The sequence below is a fragment of the Brassica rapa genome, chromosome A05, assembly GCF_000309985.2.
Source record: "Brassica rapa cultivar Chiifu-401-42 chromosome A05, CAAS_Brap_v3.01, whole genome shotgun sequence".
In the NCBI taxonomy this organism is placed as follows: domain Eukaryota; kingdom Viridiplantae; phylum Streptophyta; class Magnoliopsida; order Brassicales; family Brassicaceae; genus Brassica; species Brassica rapa.
In genome coordinates, this window is record NC_024799.2 from 2,833,867 (window position 1) to 2,848,007 (window position 14,141).

At 38.4% G+C, this 14,141-nt stretch overlaps 5 protein-coding genes across 7 annotated transcripts; 2 read left to right on the plus strand and 3 right to left on the minus strand.

Annotated features, from left to right (window-relative positions):
• Positions 1 to 17: 17 nt before the first annotated feature.
• On the plus strand, positions 18 to 1,794 carry LOC103866942. Of its 2 annotated transcripts, none has more exons than XM_018659286.2 (9): positions 18 to 207; positions 316 to 396; positions 492 to 581; positions 660 to 829; positions 940 to 1,009; positions 1,105 to 1,200; positions 1,275 to 1,337; positions 1,416 to 1,492; positions 1,578 to 1,794. In XM_018659286.2, the coding sequence occupies exons 1-8, from the start codon at positions 130 to 132 to the stop codon at positions 1,464 to 1,466; spliced, it is 699 nt and encodes a 232-aa protein (XP_018514802.1). In that variant the 5' UTR covers positions 18 to 129; the 3' UTR covers positions 1,467 to 1,492; positions 1,578 to 1,794. The 2 variants fall into 2 exon arrangements, with proteins under 2 accessions (XP_018514802.1, XP_009143199.1); XM_009144951.3 differs by having other exon boundaries at positions 1,105 to 1,184.
• LOC103866940 lies at positions 1,547 to 2,955 on the minus strand. Its single transcript, XM_009144950.3, has 3 exons — positions 2,352 to 2,955; positions 2,021 to 2,149; positions 1,547 to 1,951 (listed from the first exon to the last, which is right to left on the minus strand). Exons 1-3 carry the CDS (start codon positions 2,658 to 2,660, stop codon positions 1,775 to 1,777), a joined length of 615 nt encoding a protein of 204 aa, XP_009143198.1. The 5' UTR covers positions 2,661 to 2,955; the 3' UTR covers positions 1,547 to 1,774.
• Positions 2,956 to 3,020: 65 nt separating this feature from the next.
• Positions 3,021 to 6,585, minus strand: LOC103866944 (AT-rich interactive domain-containing protein 1). Of its 2 annotated transcripts, XM_018658800.2 has the most exons (3): positions 5,170 to 6,583; positions 4,299 to 5,082; positions 3,021 to 4,198 (listed from the first exon to the last, which is right to left on the minus strand). In XM_018658800.2, the coding sequence occupies exons 2-3, from the start codon at positions 5,052 to 5,054 to the stop codon at positions 3,410 to 3,412; spliced, it is 1,545 nt and encodes a 514-aa protein (XP_018514316.1). In that variant the 5' UTR covers positions 5,055 to 5,082; positions 5,170 to 6,583; the 3' UTR covers positions 3,021 to 3,409. The 2 variants fall into 2 exon arrangements, with proteins under 2 accessions (XP_018514316.1, XP_018514315.1); XM_018658799.2 differs by having other exon boundaries at positions 4,299 to 6,585.
• A 633-nt stretch (positions 6,586 to 7,218) lies between these two features.
• Positions 7,219 to 9,934, plus strand: LOC103866946 (pentatricopeptide repeat-containing protein At2g46050, mitochondrial). The gene has a single exon (XM_009144960.3). The coding sequence runs from the start codon at positions 7,721 to 7,723 to the stop codon at positions 9,395 to 9,397; it is 1,677 nt and encodes a 558-aa protein (XP_009143208.1). The 5' UTR covers positions 7,219 to 7,720; the 3' UTR covers positions 9,398 to 9,934.
• LOC103866945 lies at positions 9,469 to 13,733 on the minus strand. Its single transcript, XM_009144959.3, has 12 exons — positions 12,843 to 13,733; positions 12,716 to 12,774; positions 12,525 to 12,633; positions 12,326 to 12,435; positions 12,165 to 12,233; positions 10,943 to 12,080; positions 10,787 to 10,866; positions 10,603 to 10,707; positions 10,385 to 10,524; positions 10,188 to 10,316; positions 9,955 to 10,107; positions 9,469 to 9,874 (listed from the first exon to the last, which is right to left on the minus strand). The coding sequence occupies exons 1-12, from the start codon at positions 13,024 to 13,026 to the stop codon at positions 9,736 to 9,738; spliced, it is 2,415 nt and encodes an 804-aa protein (XP_009143207.1). The 5' UTR covers positions 13,027 to 13,733; the 3' UTR covers positions 9,469 to 9,735.
• Between the last annotated feature and the right edge of the window lie 408 nt (positions 13,734 to 14,141).

The following is a 14,141-nucleotide window of genomic DNA, read 5'->3' on the forward strand; positions in this document are numbered from 1 at the left end:
TTTTTTATAATATATATCCTCTTGACACGTGTCTTATTATGATTGGGTCTTACACACTATGAGTAAACCTTCGTTTCTTAAACAAATGTGTGGTCGGATGCTTGAAACCAGTGGAGGAGGAGAAGGAGAATGGGAGATCTCTACGCTTTAGACTTCGATGGAGTTCTCTGCGATAGCTGTGGAGAAAGCTCTCTTTCTGCTGTTAAGGTCAAACTCTTCGATATTCTCTATGTCTCTGTTTTGTCCGATTCTGAAGTTTGGAACTTTAGTTCGTTTTCAAGGTTTGGGTTACTGAACATTCGTGTGTTGTAGTAGGCTGCGAGAGTGAGATGGCCTGGTTTGTTCGTGGGAGTTGATTCAGCTTTAGAGGAATGGATCGTTGACCAGATGCATATTGTAAATTCACCATCTTTATTACTGTTTGTTCAGCTTAAAGCTTTTGATTTTGAAAGAATGTTTAAAGCTTACACAGGAGCTGGTGTGTTTTGTAGGTGAGACCTGTGGTGGAAACTGGCTATGAGAATCTTCTACTTGTTCGCCTACTGTTGGAGACGAAGATGCCCTCTATTAGAAAATCTTCAGTGAGTGTGAATGCTTCATCTTTGTGTATTGTAGATGAAGAGTTTATTGATGATTGGTTGTGTTTGTTTATTTTTAAGGTTGCAGAGGGATTGACTGTTGATGGGATATTGGAGAGCTGGGGAAAGATTAAACCAGTTATCATGGAAGCTTGGGATGAAGACGATAAAGATGCTTTGATTGATTTGTTTGGGAGTGTTAGAGATGATTGGATTAACAATGACTTGACCACTTGGATTGGTGCCAATAGGTTTATTTATGTCTTCAAGATTAAATCTTACAAATCATATAGTCAAAGTTCCATCTTTTGTCGCGTACTTAGCTTCATATCTTTGATACATAGTCTTACTAAATTTGCAGATTCTATCCAGGAGTGTCAGATGCACTGAAGTTTGCCAGCTCAAAGATTTACATTGTTACCACCAAACAGGTGCTGTGATGATTCAGAACTATCTGGACTTGTGTACTGTCTGTTGCTATCAGTAGCTGAACTTTGTTAGTATCTGTGTGGGGTGGAAATTGCAGGGCCGGTTTGCAGAAGCGTTGCTGCGTGAAATAGCAGGTGTAATCATACCACCAGAAAGGATCTATGCTCTAGGTTCAGGGTCGGTAACAGTACCAGTATCACCAAGAACTTTGATCTTCTAGTTTCTCCTAAGTTCTACCCTTTAAGCTACTTTTTTTCTGTTTGATAGGCCAAAGGTGGAAGTGCTAAAGCTACTCCAGAACAAGCCAGAACATCAGGGCTTAAAGCTGCAGTAAGTCTCGTTCATACTCCTTCACATATATATCTACATGACTTGGTAAGCATTAGTTTACAATCCCACCATGGACAGTTTTGTGGAAGACAGACTCGCAACGCTGAAGAATGTCATCAAGGAGCCTGAACTAGACAAATGGAACCTATACCTAAGTAAGTCTCTTTGTGTCTCCCCTCATATAATCTTTTTCTGGTTCTTATTGCGCATTATTCTGACGGATCTTATTTAATGAAACAGGTAACTGGGGCTACAACACAGAGAAAGAGAGAGCAGAAGCTGAAAGCATTCCCAGGATTCAGGTCATTGAGCTTTCCACGTTTAGCAATAAGCTTAAATGAGTGCATACTCATCCCTTTTCATTGTATTCTACGGAAGCAAACATGTCAAAGATATTGTAGCTAAAGATTCAGCTAAAAGAGATAAACTTTTCAATCTCATAACTCATCCTTGGTCACATCATTCTTGTTATTACCATCACCACCTTCATCATCCTTGCTTTTCTTAAGTTTGTCGACGACATCATCAAGAGGAGGATCTCCAGGTCGTCGAAACTCTTGTTTCCCTATCTTAACCTCATAAGCCTCTTCTTGGCGCAGCACAAACTCCCTTAGCTACAAATAAAAATGATTGTAGTTGTCAATAATCTCTCTGAACAATCCGTTTTAGCTTTATCTTATTACCTCAGTCACTTCCTTCCCGTTCTGCATATTGAACATCACCGTGGATCGATCCACAGCCATGAACCTCACTCCCAACCCACCTGTTCTCAGAACTTTCGTCCATTTCATAGCAATGTCCACCACCATATCCTGTTGATTGAAATCAAAACGATTTTTAACCGTCTGAAGCTACTTAGAACCAGAGTTCCCCTAGGCGATTTAGTAAAGATTTCAATAAATATTTTTTAAAACAAATTTGGAAACCTATATTTATGTAATTTTCTTCAAAAAAAATTGGGATTACGGACGAATGTTTCATTCGGCTTGAAGCCACTTGACGCCTTTGTATTACCTTAGTACGTTGGACGCCTAACCGGAGCTTGACGAAACCGACGACGGGTGCAAAAGTCCGTTTAGCCATCTCCTCTTGGATCTGATCGAATCCCATGTTGGAGAAATCCGGAGGAGGATCAAACTCCGGCGCCGCTGCTTTGTTCCCCCACGTTTTCCACGATTCGTCTTCTTCGTTGTCTTCCACGTCGTCTAGATCGTCCGTGATCTCGATCCGTCGCTTCCCCGCTTCGACGGATCCGTAGAAGTTAGAGATCAGAAGAAAGACGATGCAACAAAGTAGAGAGGAACGCAAGATCTTCTTCTCCATGGTTGTTTGTGAGTTTAACCGTTAACGGAGGAGGAGGAAGTGAGAGACGCAACGGCTTTTCTAAATCAGTTGAGTAACGACATTAACTGAAACCTGATCACTACAAACTGCTTGCCGTTTTGATATTTTGTATATGGAGTGTGTGCCGAGTGATGTTCTTACTTATGACAAACATGTAAAAGCCCATTTATTTATTTTTTAGTCAACATGTAAAAGCCCATTTACATCAAAAAACAAATGAATATTTTTCCAAAATAAATCTCACGTGTCTCGATTTAATTGGAGAAACTCTTATAATCTGTGTGCGGTGTTTTTTAAACTTGATGTATAAAGTTTTGATAAATGATATAGTCACGAAACTGATGTATAAACTCATTTCCTACTTTCCTTTAGAAACAAACAAACGAAGAGCAAACAAAACAAATAGCAATAACATTTTGCCTCTGTTATATTCACCAAAATAATCCGAAATTTTACTGTACTTGTTTTGGAGAAACCTCGTCTCTCTGATTCATCAGTCCTTTTAATGGCAATGCCAACCCAAAAAAAAAAAATACTCCTATAGAATCATCAAAAGAGTGGAGTGATCATGAAAGTATTTACCTCAAATACCAAAATCAGAATTTGCTGAGCTGACGTAACTGATGAACAGAACCCTTTCTCCCCCGAAGTTTATAAGCACTTTCAATGGCTGCTCCCACTTAAAACCCAACAGGGTGAGATTGAGATTCATCAAGGCTACTACCTCTCTATCGACGCCTTTTTTTCTTAGGTGTAAGCAGGACAGGTTTCTGTGATGAGTTTGCTTCCAGGTTTGGATCTTCGCTCGCTGTTGCAATCCTGTACTGTGTATCAGTATCACTGTCAATCTCATAAGGAGTCATTCTACTCTGATTTGCTCTAAACTGCAAAAGGGTCACGTTGTAGAAGTAGCTCACGATCTTTCCTCTGCTCTTTGAAGGAAGAACACTCCTGAGCTCATCGAAGAAAGACGGGATTAGCGTAGGCGGAGAAGGCATCAAAGACATCACCTTCTTCAGTTCCAACTCTGTCCAATACTGCAGATTACCTTCCCCCATTGTATCGAAACACCACATGTAGAAAGCTGAACCAAGTTCGAGTTTCAGTTTCTCCTGTTTTGCCTTGATATGGAATCTGACACAACCAACAGAGCCTGGATTTTGGCAGCCACAGGAAGCATCTTGTCTTCCTTTTCCAATAGGATCTCTTTCGATAAGAAGGTTATTTTTGTTGTTTTGTTCTTTGTTAAGTGGCCAGATCAGAGTGCCTAGCCACTTTGGATCGCTTTCAGTGATGATCCCAGTCCACTCAGGTACTTCAGCTTGAAACTCTGGACCAACTAGACCACCTGATTCATCATCCTCCTCTTCTGAACCCTCTGAACCCGAGCCATCCTCAAAAGATATCCTAGCTTTCCTCTCATTAAACTGACCCCTCTCGAAACTGAGTCTCTCTCTTAGATTATAACTAGTCCCAGCACTATCTTGATACAGCGACGGATGCATCTTCTGGATTTTCTGAAACACACACGCAACCAAAATGATCAAGACTTGGAATGGCACAAACATGGAAGAAAAGTGCATATACAATAATGAAGTTTCAAGCCACTAAACACACCTGCCAAATCTTTTCACAAGCCAAATCAGAGTTCGTTCTCGAAGCTCTAAACAGAAGAAGCTCTTTCCACGGCTCTTCACTTCCATAACAATCCCACTTTGATCTATCCGGCAAAGAACCAATAGACACATCACATGGATCCTTAGCAGCCTCGCTTAACCACTTCAACGTCTCTAAAGAACACTCCCGTTTCCTCTTCCCAGGGGAAGAAGAACCAGAATCAAGAAACACCTTCTTATCATCAAATCTTCTCCTAGCTTTCGATATAAACCATTTAAACTCTCCTCCCACCTCTCTTGAAACCAAACCTTCCCTCATCAACTCATACTTCCTCTTCACCTGAGCCACAAAATCCCCAAACCTCCCAATCAGATCATCCGATACTCCAGGCAGCTCCACGCCACCACCATCACCTCTGTTCAACCACCGCGCAAGCGCGGCGAGGTACTTAACATAGATCAATTTCGCAGATAAACCTAATCCACACTCGCTCCCGACCTCCTCCCACGCAGCATTCTCCGTAACGGCTTTGAACCCGCCTCTGTGACTCACGCCGACGAAGAGGCGGAAGAGATCGACGGTCGCCGGAGGCGGAGGACAGAACTCGACGACGAACGATTCGAGCAAGCGTCGGAACGAGGAGACGAGCTCGTCGAACGCCGGATCGGAGTCGGAGACTGCTTCGGGAGACTTGTTCAGGTCGAAGCTCTTCGGAGTTTTGACGGCGGCGTCTGGTGCCGTCGACCATCCAGCCATCGACGACGACGACGACGAAGAGCGAATCCTACAGCCATTCATAGATCCCATTTTATACATAAACAGTAACAAAAAAAAAAGAGAGAAACTGAAACCCTAGGAATCGTTAGCTTACGATTACGATTCCATGGCGAATTTTTTTAAGCGGGAAATACAAAATCGAAAAAGCTAGGGCCGTTTCGCAAAACCTTGACCCGCCATTTCCTCTCTGTCGAGGTTTGGGTTTGTGATAGATGGTGACCGAAGAAGAAGTTTGGGGTCAGAAATCGAAGTTTTCGAAAGTATAGACCCTTATTTCGCAAAATTGAAAACTATGTTTTCCCCCTAGATTTAGGGTTAAACTAAACGAATTGTAAAACAATGCGATAAAAATGAAAATCGCCGACAAAATATTATTGAGAGGAGAAATAAATAATATTGCGAAATTGGCTAACCTTTTTTTGTGTAATTTCGCCTGTATTTTAGGAGGAGTATTAAGAAGAAGTGTAGAGAAATGATTTGTTTTATTGAATGAAGCACGACGGTTATTTATGGGAGACGCTTTGGAAATGAGTGAGACTCGTACCCATTAAATAATAAAGATACATATATTAGCTGTCATATGACGTATTCACTCTGGTTAGTTGTTAACCCACAGGTTGAGTTAAACACTAACATACTACAAAGGGGGTTTGTTAGTGTTTGTTATACTCTTCTAAAAAAGATTGTATGGATTATCATTTGGGCCTTAAAAACATGAGTCAAACTTTCAATTTTTATCAACATAAATAGATAAATAAATAAAAAGAATAAAATACTGATTCTCAAAGTCACTAAAACTTAAGACTGTCATTTTCGACTAAATATTGTTAATTTTTTTATTTTAAAATCTTTCAACTAATCATACATACTGAAGTTTTTAAATTTTTAAATCACTGAATTTTTAATAATATAAAATAATAATTTATAACTAGTCGATGTAATCCGTAACAAATCAAATAATAAGTTACAATTTGTTATAATTACAATTGTAAATTGCAATGGCATACAAACTAATTAAATATTCTTTCTGTTTTATATTATTTGTCATTTTAGCATTTTGTTTTTTCATTTTAAATGTCTTTTTATGTTTTAATTGCAAAATTTAATAATAATATTTTTTATTTTATTTTTTTATTGGTTGAAATATGATTAGGTGTATAGATACTTATATTTTTATTTTGGAAATATGCAAAATTAAATATTTTTTTAATCTGTGTGTATAAACCTAAAACGACAAATAAATTGAAGCGAATGGAGTATGCGTTATTTGCTTAGACTTTCGTATTAGACTATCTATAACTAATTTTATTTAATATATAAAATCGACCAAATTTTTTTTAAAAAATTAAATACTACTATTAGTTACTTTAGCAAAACACCATTCTAAAATACTAAAAATGATGTTGCCATTTAATAACAAAAAAACGAACCATAACAATTAAAGACAGTAAACTGAAATTATTTTATATGATGAATTCTAAAAATCATTCGACAACGAATGGAATAGTGTAATTCAAATGAAATCAAATAAGGGCCTGACTGGTTCAACCGCAGCGGTTGCGGTTGCGGTTGCGGGAGTTTGCGGATGCGGGTGGTTGGGGTTTCTAGCGGTTTTAAGAGATTTATACGACTGGTTCTGCGGTTAGAAATTGATGCGTTTGCGGGATACTTATGACTGGTTAACTACCAAATGCAGCAGCGGTTAAATAATAAATTAACAATATTTATATTTTATACAATTATAAAAATATCAAAAAATAATAATATTATAATAAATATAAAATCTATATTTAGAAAGTTATAGTTTAAATTTTTAAAAAATATAGAAAATATTTTTATTTTAAAGTTTTATAATATTAATTAAAATATAATTGATACTCCCTCCGTTTTTTAATATAAGTCGTTTTACAGCTATGCACGTAGATTAAGAAAACCATTAATTTCTTATATTTTCTAAACAAAAACATCATTAATTATTTACCTAACCACAATTCAACCAATAGAAAAATATAAGATATATTACCATTAGTCATACAACATTAATTATTAATAAATTTTACATAGAAAATCGAAAACGACATATAATTTGGCACAAAAAAATTTCTCTAAAACGACTTATAATAAAAAACGGAGGGAGTATATTTTAGCATTTTTATAATTTCAATTTAATTTTTTATTGAATTTTTGTATTTATATTATTTTGGAAAAAAAATAATTTTTTTTATCTTCCCGCAAACGCCCGCAACCGCAAACGCTAGCTGGAACCAGCTTTTGAATTTATGTGGTTCAAAGCGATTTGGAACGATTTGGAGCGGTTTAGAGCGGTTTGAGCGATTGTTGCAAAACACCAGCAACCGCTACCAACCGCAAAAGCTGCGTTTGCGGGTGGTAGCGGGAAAACCAGTCATACCCTAAATAATGTAACGATTTCATTAATGCTGAGGATAAAAGAAGATAAGAATAAAGAGTGTTATTACTGTCCATCAGACAAACTCATTAATAATAGTGTAATCACTGATTAGTCATTAATTATTCTAACTACCTTAAATAAACGAAAAAGCATGTCCCTCTCACCAACTCAGCTCGGCTCAGCTTAAAGCTCGATCACTCTACTCATGACCCGACCGTCGAGTTAAGTCAGAGAGATGCGTTTTACGTTCCGATCAACTTCGATCCTGACCGTCCATTTCAAAAAGTACTCATCATCCTCTGCCTCGAAGTTATCTGCTAGACATGATCATGGGCTCATGATCAAAAGAGGAGATTACAATTCTCTATTCCTTCAAAACAAGCTCTTGCAAGTCTACACGAAAGGCAGAGACTTTGACGATGCAGACAAGCTGTTCGACGAAATGGCTGTTAGAAACATCGTTACTTGGAACATAATGATTCACGGGGCTATACACCGAGACGGTGACACCAAGGAGAAAGCTCGTATGGGTTTCTGTTATTTGAGACGGGCTCTTCTCAGTGAAGTGGGGTTGGATCATGTGTCTTTCATTGGTCTGATACGGTTGTGTAGCGATTCAACCAATGTAGAAGCTGGTATTCAGTTACACAGTTTGGTAATGAAACAAGGTCTTGGTTCAGATTGTTTTGTAAGTACTACTCTCGTTGGTTTCTATGGGAAATGTGGTTACATTGGTGAAGCTAGACGAGTCTTTGAGGCGGTTTTGGGTAAAGATTTAGTGTTATGGAACGCTTTGGTCTCGTCGTATGTCCTTAACGGTATGGTCGATGAAGCTTTCGGTTTACTCAGGGTAATGGGATCCTCCCAAGGTGATCATTTCACTTTCTCGAGTCTTCTCAGTGTATGCAGGGTCCAACAAGGGAAGCAGATACACGCCGTTGTCTTGAAACTATCGTTTCAGTTGGACATTCCAGTGGCGACTGCGTTGGTGGACATGTATGCTAAGAGTAACCATATGAGAGACGCCCGGGAGTGTTTTGAATCGATGGTTGTCAGAAATGTAGTGTCTTGGAACGCGATGATTGTGGGTTATGGAAAAAACGGAGAAGGAAGAGAAGCTATGAGGCTTCTTGGTGAGATGAGAAGCGAGAATCATCTCCAGCCTGATGAGCTTACCTTTGCGAGTGTTTTAAGCTCTTGCGCGAAGCTGTCAGCAGTTCAGGAGGTTAAGCAAGTGCAAGCCGTTGTTACTAAACAAGGCTATGATTGTTTTCTGTCTGTGGCTAATTCTCTGGTAACTGCTTACTCCAAGAGTGGAAGTTTATCCGAAGCACTTGTATGTTTTCACTCTATCAAGGCACCAGATCTTGTTTCATGGACTTCAGTGATCGGAGCTTTAGCTTTTCACGGATTCGCGGAAGAAAGCTTGAGAATGTTTGAAACTATGCTGCAGACACTTCATCCAGACAAGATCACTTTCTTAGAGGTTATGTCTGCTTGTAGCCATGGAGGATTAGTTCAAGAAGGGATTCGTTGCTTCAAACTAATGACTGAGGTTTACAAGATGGAACCAGAGGAAGAACACTACACCTGTCTGATAGATCTTCTTGGTCGAGCTGGTTTCATCGACGAGGCCTTGGATGTTTTAATGTCAATGCCTATAGAATCACGCACAGATGCTTTGGCAGCTTTCACAGGAGCATGTAACATCCACGAGAAGAGAGAATCTATGAAATGGGGTGCGAAGAAGCTCCTTGAAATGGAACCTTGCAAACCTGTGAACTACTCTCTCTTGTCAAAGGCTTACGTCTCTGAAGGCCACTGGAACCAAGCGGCTACAGTGCGTGTAACAGAGAGGAGAAACTGCAATAATCCCAAAACTCCAGGTTGCAGTTGGCTTGGGGACTCATGAACACAAAGATATATAAAAAGCACATGGAAGTTCAAGAACACGCCAAAAGCCTCTCACCAACAGAACACAAATGATGCAACTGGACAACAACTCCAGTGGTCTTTTCCTATCACTATGCGTATACAAACATACAAGATTACAGACACAAGGGTTGGCAGCGGGGTCCAAATGCCATATCAAAAGAATCTAAGTGAGACAAAACCTGAATATTTACTAATCAGCATGTCTTTCTTCTGTTCTAACACTTCTTTGGTTGGTACTTCGTATACAGATATAGGAGAAGCCGAAAAGGTACATCAAGAATTTAGTAAAGAGATTCTTTATCTTTATGTTTTTTTCTAATTTCTTGGTAGCGAGTCTTGCCTTGTTAGCTCGTAGTTGTCAGCTCCCTGGAGGGTTTGGTTCTCGTTATTTACAATTGCAATCTTCGAACAAAGGAAGAAGAAGGAAGATGTGTAGATTGTGAAATGCCAAATACTGCACATAATATGTGGATATTCAGAAAGTGATACCAATAGATATTACTTTATTTGAACACTTTGAATACACACACATACCTGTGCCAAATCCAGTAGCTTGAACTGGTTTCAACTTTGAAACTTATGGCTGCCATGGTAAAGGCTACAAGACCAGCCGCCATAAAGCCCCAATGAAACCGTTTCTTGAGTGTCTTGACCAAACTACTAAACCATTCTTTCACTGCCCTTGGCCTATTAAAAAAAAACATATGAGACATAACTTGGATATGTTATGCTTTACACAGGAAACATAATGGTTTTCCTTCTGTTACCTGTCCAGCATGTTCATTGAAAATCCAGCTGATCCGCAATATGATCTATACTTTGTAATAAACTCTACCAAAAACCCAATGAGAAGACCAAGTGACCCAATAGCTAATACAATGATAACATTCGAAGCCCTGCAAGCAAATTGATAGTGAGCCGAGGTAACAGTTTAGAAGAAGTATTAAAGTGCTAACTAACACACCTTGTTGCCTTGGTTAAGGCTAATAAAGCTGTGAGAATGGCGACAACTGTGTGTATTGTCCTCTTGACTGCTTCATCAGCCGTGGATAAGTACACAAAGGTACCAATCACCGCCATGAAAGAGAGCCAGAAATCCATGAACTGAAGCAAATGAACTAAGTATCATTTCACACAGAAGATGATGATGATGATGATGCAGATAATAATAACTACTTGTACCTGTAGCACGTTGTAAGTCAACACACACCAGGTGCCTACATCACACGCATGATACAGAGCGCTTGAGATTCCGCTAGATGTGAAAAGAACCCACTCTGGATACTCCTGTTTAGTGTATGAGAGTTGGTCAAAAGAAACAAACAAGAACCATTGAACTAAAATGTGTTATACTAAGAAAAATTACTCGCTGCCGAAGAGCCCAGTAAGCTGGCAAAAGAGCTGCTGCATTTGATGCAATGAGAGCAATAGACTGAATGATATGTCCTGCATCAGGTTTCTTTAGCACATGAGTACATAGAAAATAGCTCTCAAAGTCTCAAACACTAGTAGATTAAGATACCTTGTTGCGACACAACTTCAATGCTACAGTCAAAGCCTCCATGTGTTCGGTCACAAGAACAAAAGCTGTAGGAAGTCAATCCACTAGCGTCAAACGCATATCTGCAATTCCCATGAGAGGAACACCTTCTCGGACACCTTTCAAGAGAAAGAGACACAAGAGTAGGTGGACCTTTATAACCTCTGTCAGCAGTAGACTCACTGAGCTGCCTCAACCCCAACGACCACGTTCCTTCTCTTGCATACAAGACATAGAAATCAACTTTCTCTCTGCTAGAGTTATACAGCGAGAAGAACATTGACCGGCTAGCACTCGTCTGATTCGCGTAATAATAATCCCTGTCTTCAACAGTTGGCAACCCACCGAATCTAAGATACACTTCATACCGTTTCGCCGAATCTGATGCCAACCTGAAGTGAATGTGCCCACCAGCACCTCCCTGAGGGATGTTCATGAGAAAATAAGTCCATGTGCTTGTGTCCAAAGGAAGTGAGGAAACGTTGCTGAGAATAGGCTCAAGAGGGAAGTCTGTAGTCGAGTCCGAAGGCGAAGAAGCGTCATCCACAGGCAAATAATATGATTCAAAAGGTGTCAACCATCCTCTCCTCATAACCGCCTGAAGCATGTAGATTTGCTGACCACAGTTTGGTCCTGCTTTTCCTACAGGACACCCTAGCACTTTAACGTTCAACGAAAAGCAAACCTTAGAGCTAGAATCTGTTGCGCCAGAGAAGCTAGCAACGATGTACCAACGACCAACTTTGGGTTTGTTAATAACCAAAGGAGCTTTGTGTATGTCGCCTGCGTAGTTATGAAGAGTCTCTGAGGCAATAGCTCCAAAGCGAGCGTAGCACATGAGGTAGCTTTCGTTTGAATCTACTTTCACGTTGGACGCCGTTATAACTAACTGTTCGGAGATTCCATCTACGTCTAAGGCGTATGTCTTTGTTTCAGCACCGGTTAGACAAGAGTTGGGAGAGGAGTCAGAGCAGGAAACAACGCTTCCTGTTTGGTTATCGAACCGAGAACAGGAAAGAGGATGGATGGTTTGGTTGCAGGAAGGCCCCCACATGGTAGCGGTTTTACAGCCTTCCACAGTTATGTTGGCGCTAAATGAAAACGCAGAGGAGCTAACAATCTGTGGCAGTATTAGAGTATGCATCAGATATATGAAATATTAAAGAGTGTAACCAAAGAGTATGCATCAGAGATATGAACATACCATTTTCCCTTGAGTTCTAGTTACTCCAATTCCATTAAAAAGACCAACGTACCAAGCTCCAGGAGATATCTGTAAGCAACAACATGAAACAAGAGTAACTCATCATCTTCAAATGTGGCAACACATGAACCTTTTTAAGGGAAGCAAGTTGAAAAGCTTACCTGTTCATTGGTCAATCTCAAGGAAATGTTCTTCTGCATAGGGTAACACTGTTCTGCAATCTCAATATCTTGAGCTCCTTCAAATGAACCATTAAATAACCGTCCTAGCTCTACAAAGCAAAAAGAAAAACACTTTCTTAACTCCCTAAAATAGTAAGTTCAGACAAAGAAGTATAAACTACAAGTAACTCAAGCGTACCTAAACCTTTGAGAGCGTTGGTTGATGCATCAGGCAGAGGAGGACTACCGTCTCTAAAACATATAACAGGAAGAAGACTTTTCGAAATCTTTGAAACACTCTTTGCACTCTAACACACACACAAAACAAATCCAAAACCAATCAAAATTTGGATAAAAATCAATCATTTTAGAGCAGGACAAGAAGCTTACGATGTCAACATCAGATTCCATAGCAACATTCAACGAAGAGAACCATGGAGGCAAATCAACTGCAAATAATTAGAGCTCACTAAGATCATCATCATTTAAGATCGAAAGGGAAACTGATGAAGAGTACCTCTGATGTAACGAGTATCGTAGGGTCTGACTTGTGATTTTGGGTACCTGAAGCTCGAGACGGTGAAAAAGCTTCCATTATTGTCGTCCTCCAACACGGAATCTTGAAGAGAATCACAGATTGACACAGCCCATGAGAAGAAGACGACGAGAGCTGTTAAACCCATGATCCAAATCTTCGCCATTTGATCAAAGGTGAGATCTTTTTTCCTGATAAACTGAGAGGGTTTAAGACTATGTATTTTAGTGTTTGAGTAGAGAAAGAAGATTAAGCGTATTTTTCCAGAGAATTTTCCGATGACAATTATTTCTTTCTTTAATTAAAATAGTTTCTGACACTCTACTTTTGTTTCTTACTTTTGGTTTGGTTTGGTTTATAGTTCACGCGCTATATAAAATTTTAGTATTTCACTCGCTAATCAAACGGTGGAAAACTGATCGAGAGTTTTGATGTAGTGGCGCGTGATTGAAGAGTATATCGTCGAGATAGGATGACTTTTTGGGGTTTAAAGATTTTTCTTCGGTCATCCATACTTTATTACGTTGTTGGTCAGCGACAGGAGTCATACTAATCAGTACATTAATATGAAATTAATTAAATTAACCTTTTAAAAATAATAAAAACTTGTGTGTAATTTAAACTGATTAATCATGTTTAAATGATGAAATTACAAGTCTTATCAAATAAAGACTATAAACAATGAGATCCAAAATTTGATTAAATTACAAGGCTTATCAAATAAAGACTATACTTTTATTTTAGCCTATTGTGCTATGTTATTAGAGATCATGTTATTATTATACTCCATCTATTTTGAAAAGTTGTAATTTTAATATATTTTTTCTTGTTATTATTATGTAAAAGATGTAATTTTATTTTTAATGCAATTTATATCTACTCTGCAAAATACACTGATCTTGTAAATAATTTTATTTATAGCAAATATTATTGGTTAGATAGATCCTACTATATAAAAGGGACTAAATTCAAGGTTTTTGAGGCTATCCACCTCAGCCAAAATATTCTCATCCAAAAAGAATTAAAAATAAATGTCATTTAGAAGATAATTAACTAATATAAAACTTTTGATATTTCTAAAAATTTTAAATTTGTAACTGCTAATTTATTAATAGAATCATATATCTATATTGAATTATGTTCTATTTTTAATCGTTACTTTAAGAGTAAATAAATTATTAATTTATAATATATATATAGTTTATAACTTTATATTGTAGTTATAAATAAAGAGAAAATAACCGGGAAAGGTGAAGAAGCTCATATAAAATTATGTAATTA

What these genes read in the sequence shown, in the direction of transcription:
- LOC103866942 (XM_009144951.3), top strand. Translation starts at nt 130, where the DNA reads ATGGGAGATCTCTACGCTTTAGACTTCGATGGAGTTCTCTGCGATAGC. An exon ending in TCGTTGACCAGATGCATATT is followed by an intron (nt 397 to 491) that starts GTAAATTCACCA and finishes TGTGTTTTGTAG; the next exon opens with GTGAGACCTGTGGTGGAAAC. An exon ending in CAAATGGAACCTATACCTAA is followed by an intron (nt 1,493 to 1,577) that starts GTAAGTCTCTTT and finishes TTAATGAAACAG; the next exon opens with GTAACTGGGGCTACAACACA.
- LOC103866940 (XM_009144950.3), bottom strand. Translation starts at nt 2,660, where the DNA reads ATGGAGAAGAAGATCTTGCGTTCCTCTCTACTTTGTTGCATCGTCTTT. An exon ending in TAGGCGTCCAACGTACTAAG is followed by an intron (nt 2,150 to 2,351) that starts GTAATACAAAGG and finishes TTCAATCAACAG; the next exon opens with GATATGGTGGTGGACATTGC. An exon ending in ACGGGAAGGAAGTGACTGAG is followed by an intron (nt 1,952 to 2,020) that starts GTAATAAGATAA and finishes TTTTATTTGTAG; the next exon opens with CTAAGGGAGTTTGTGCTGCG.
- LOC103866944 (XM_018658799.2), bottom strand. Translation starts at nt 5,114, where the DNA reads ATGTATAAAATGGGATCTATGAATGGCTGTAGGATTCGCTCTTCGTCG. An exon ending in CTTGTGAAAAGATTTGGCAG is followed by an intron (nt 4,199 to 4,298) that starts GTGTGTTTAGTG and finishes TGTGTGTTTCAG; the next exon opens with AAAATCCAGAAGATGCATCC.
- LOC103866946 (XM_009144960.3), top strand. Translation starts at nt 7,721, where the DNA reads ATGCGTTTTACGTTCCGATCAACTTCGATCCTGACCGTCCATTTCAAA.
- LOC103866945 (XM_009144959.3), bottom strand. Translation starts at nt 13,026, where the DNA reads ATGGCGAAGATTTGGATCATGGGTTTAACAGCTCTCGTCGTCTTCTTC. An exon ending in TGAAGTTGTGTCGCAACAAG is followed by an intron (nt 10,867 to 10,942) that starts GTATCTTAATCT and finishes AACCTGATGCAG; the next exon opens with GACATATCATTCAGTCTATT. An exon ending in AGCTACTGGATTTGGCACAG is followed by an intron (nt 9,875 to 9,954) that starts GTATGTGTGTGT and finishes TATTATGTGCAG; the next exon opens with TATTTGGCATTTCACAATCT.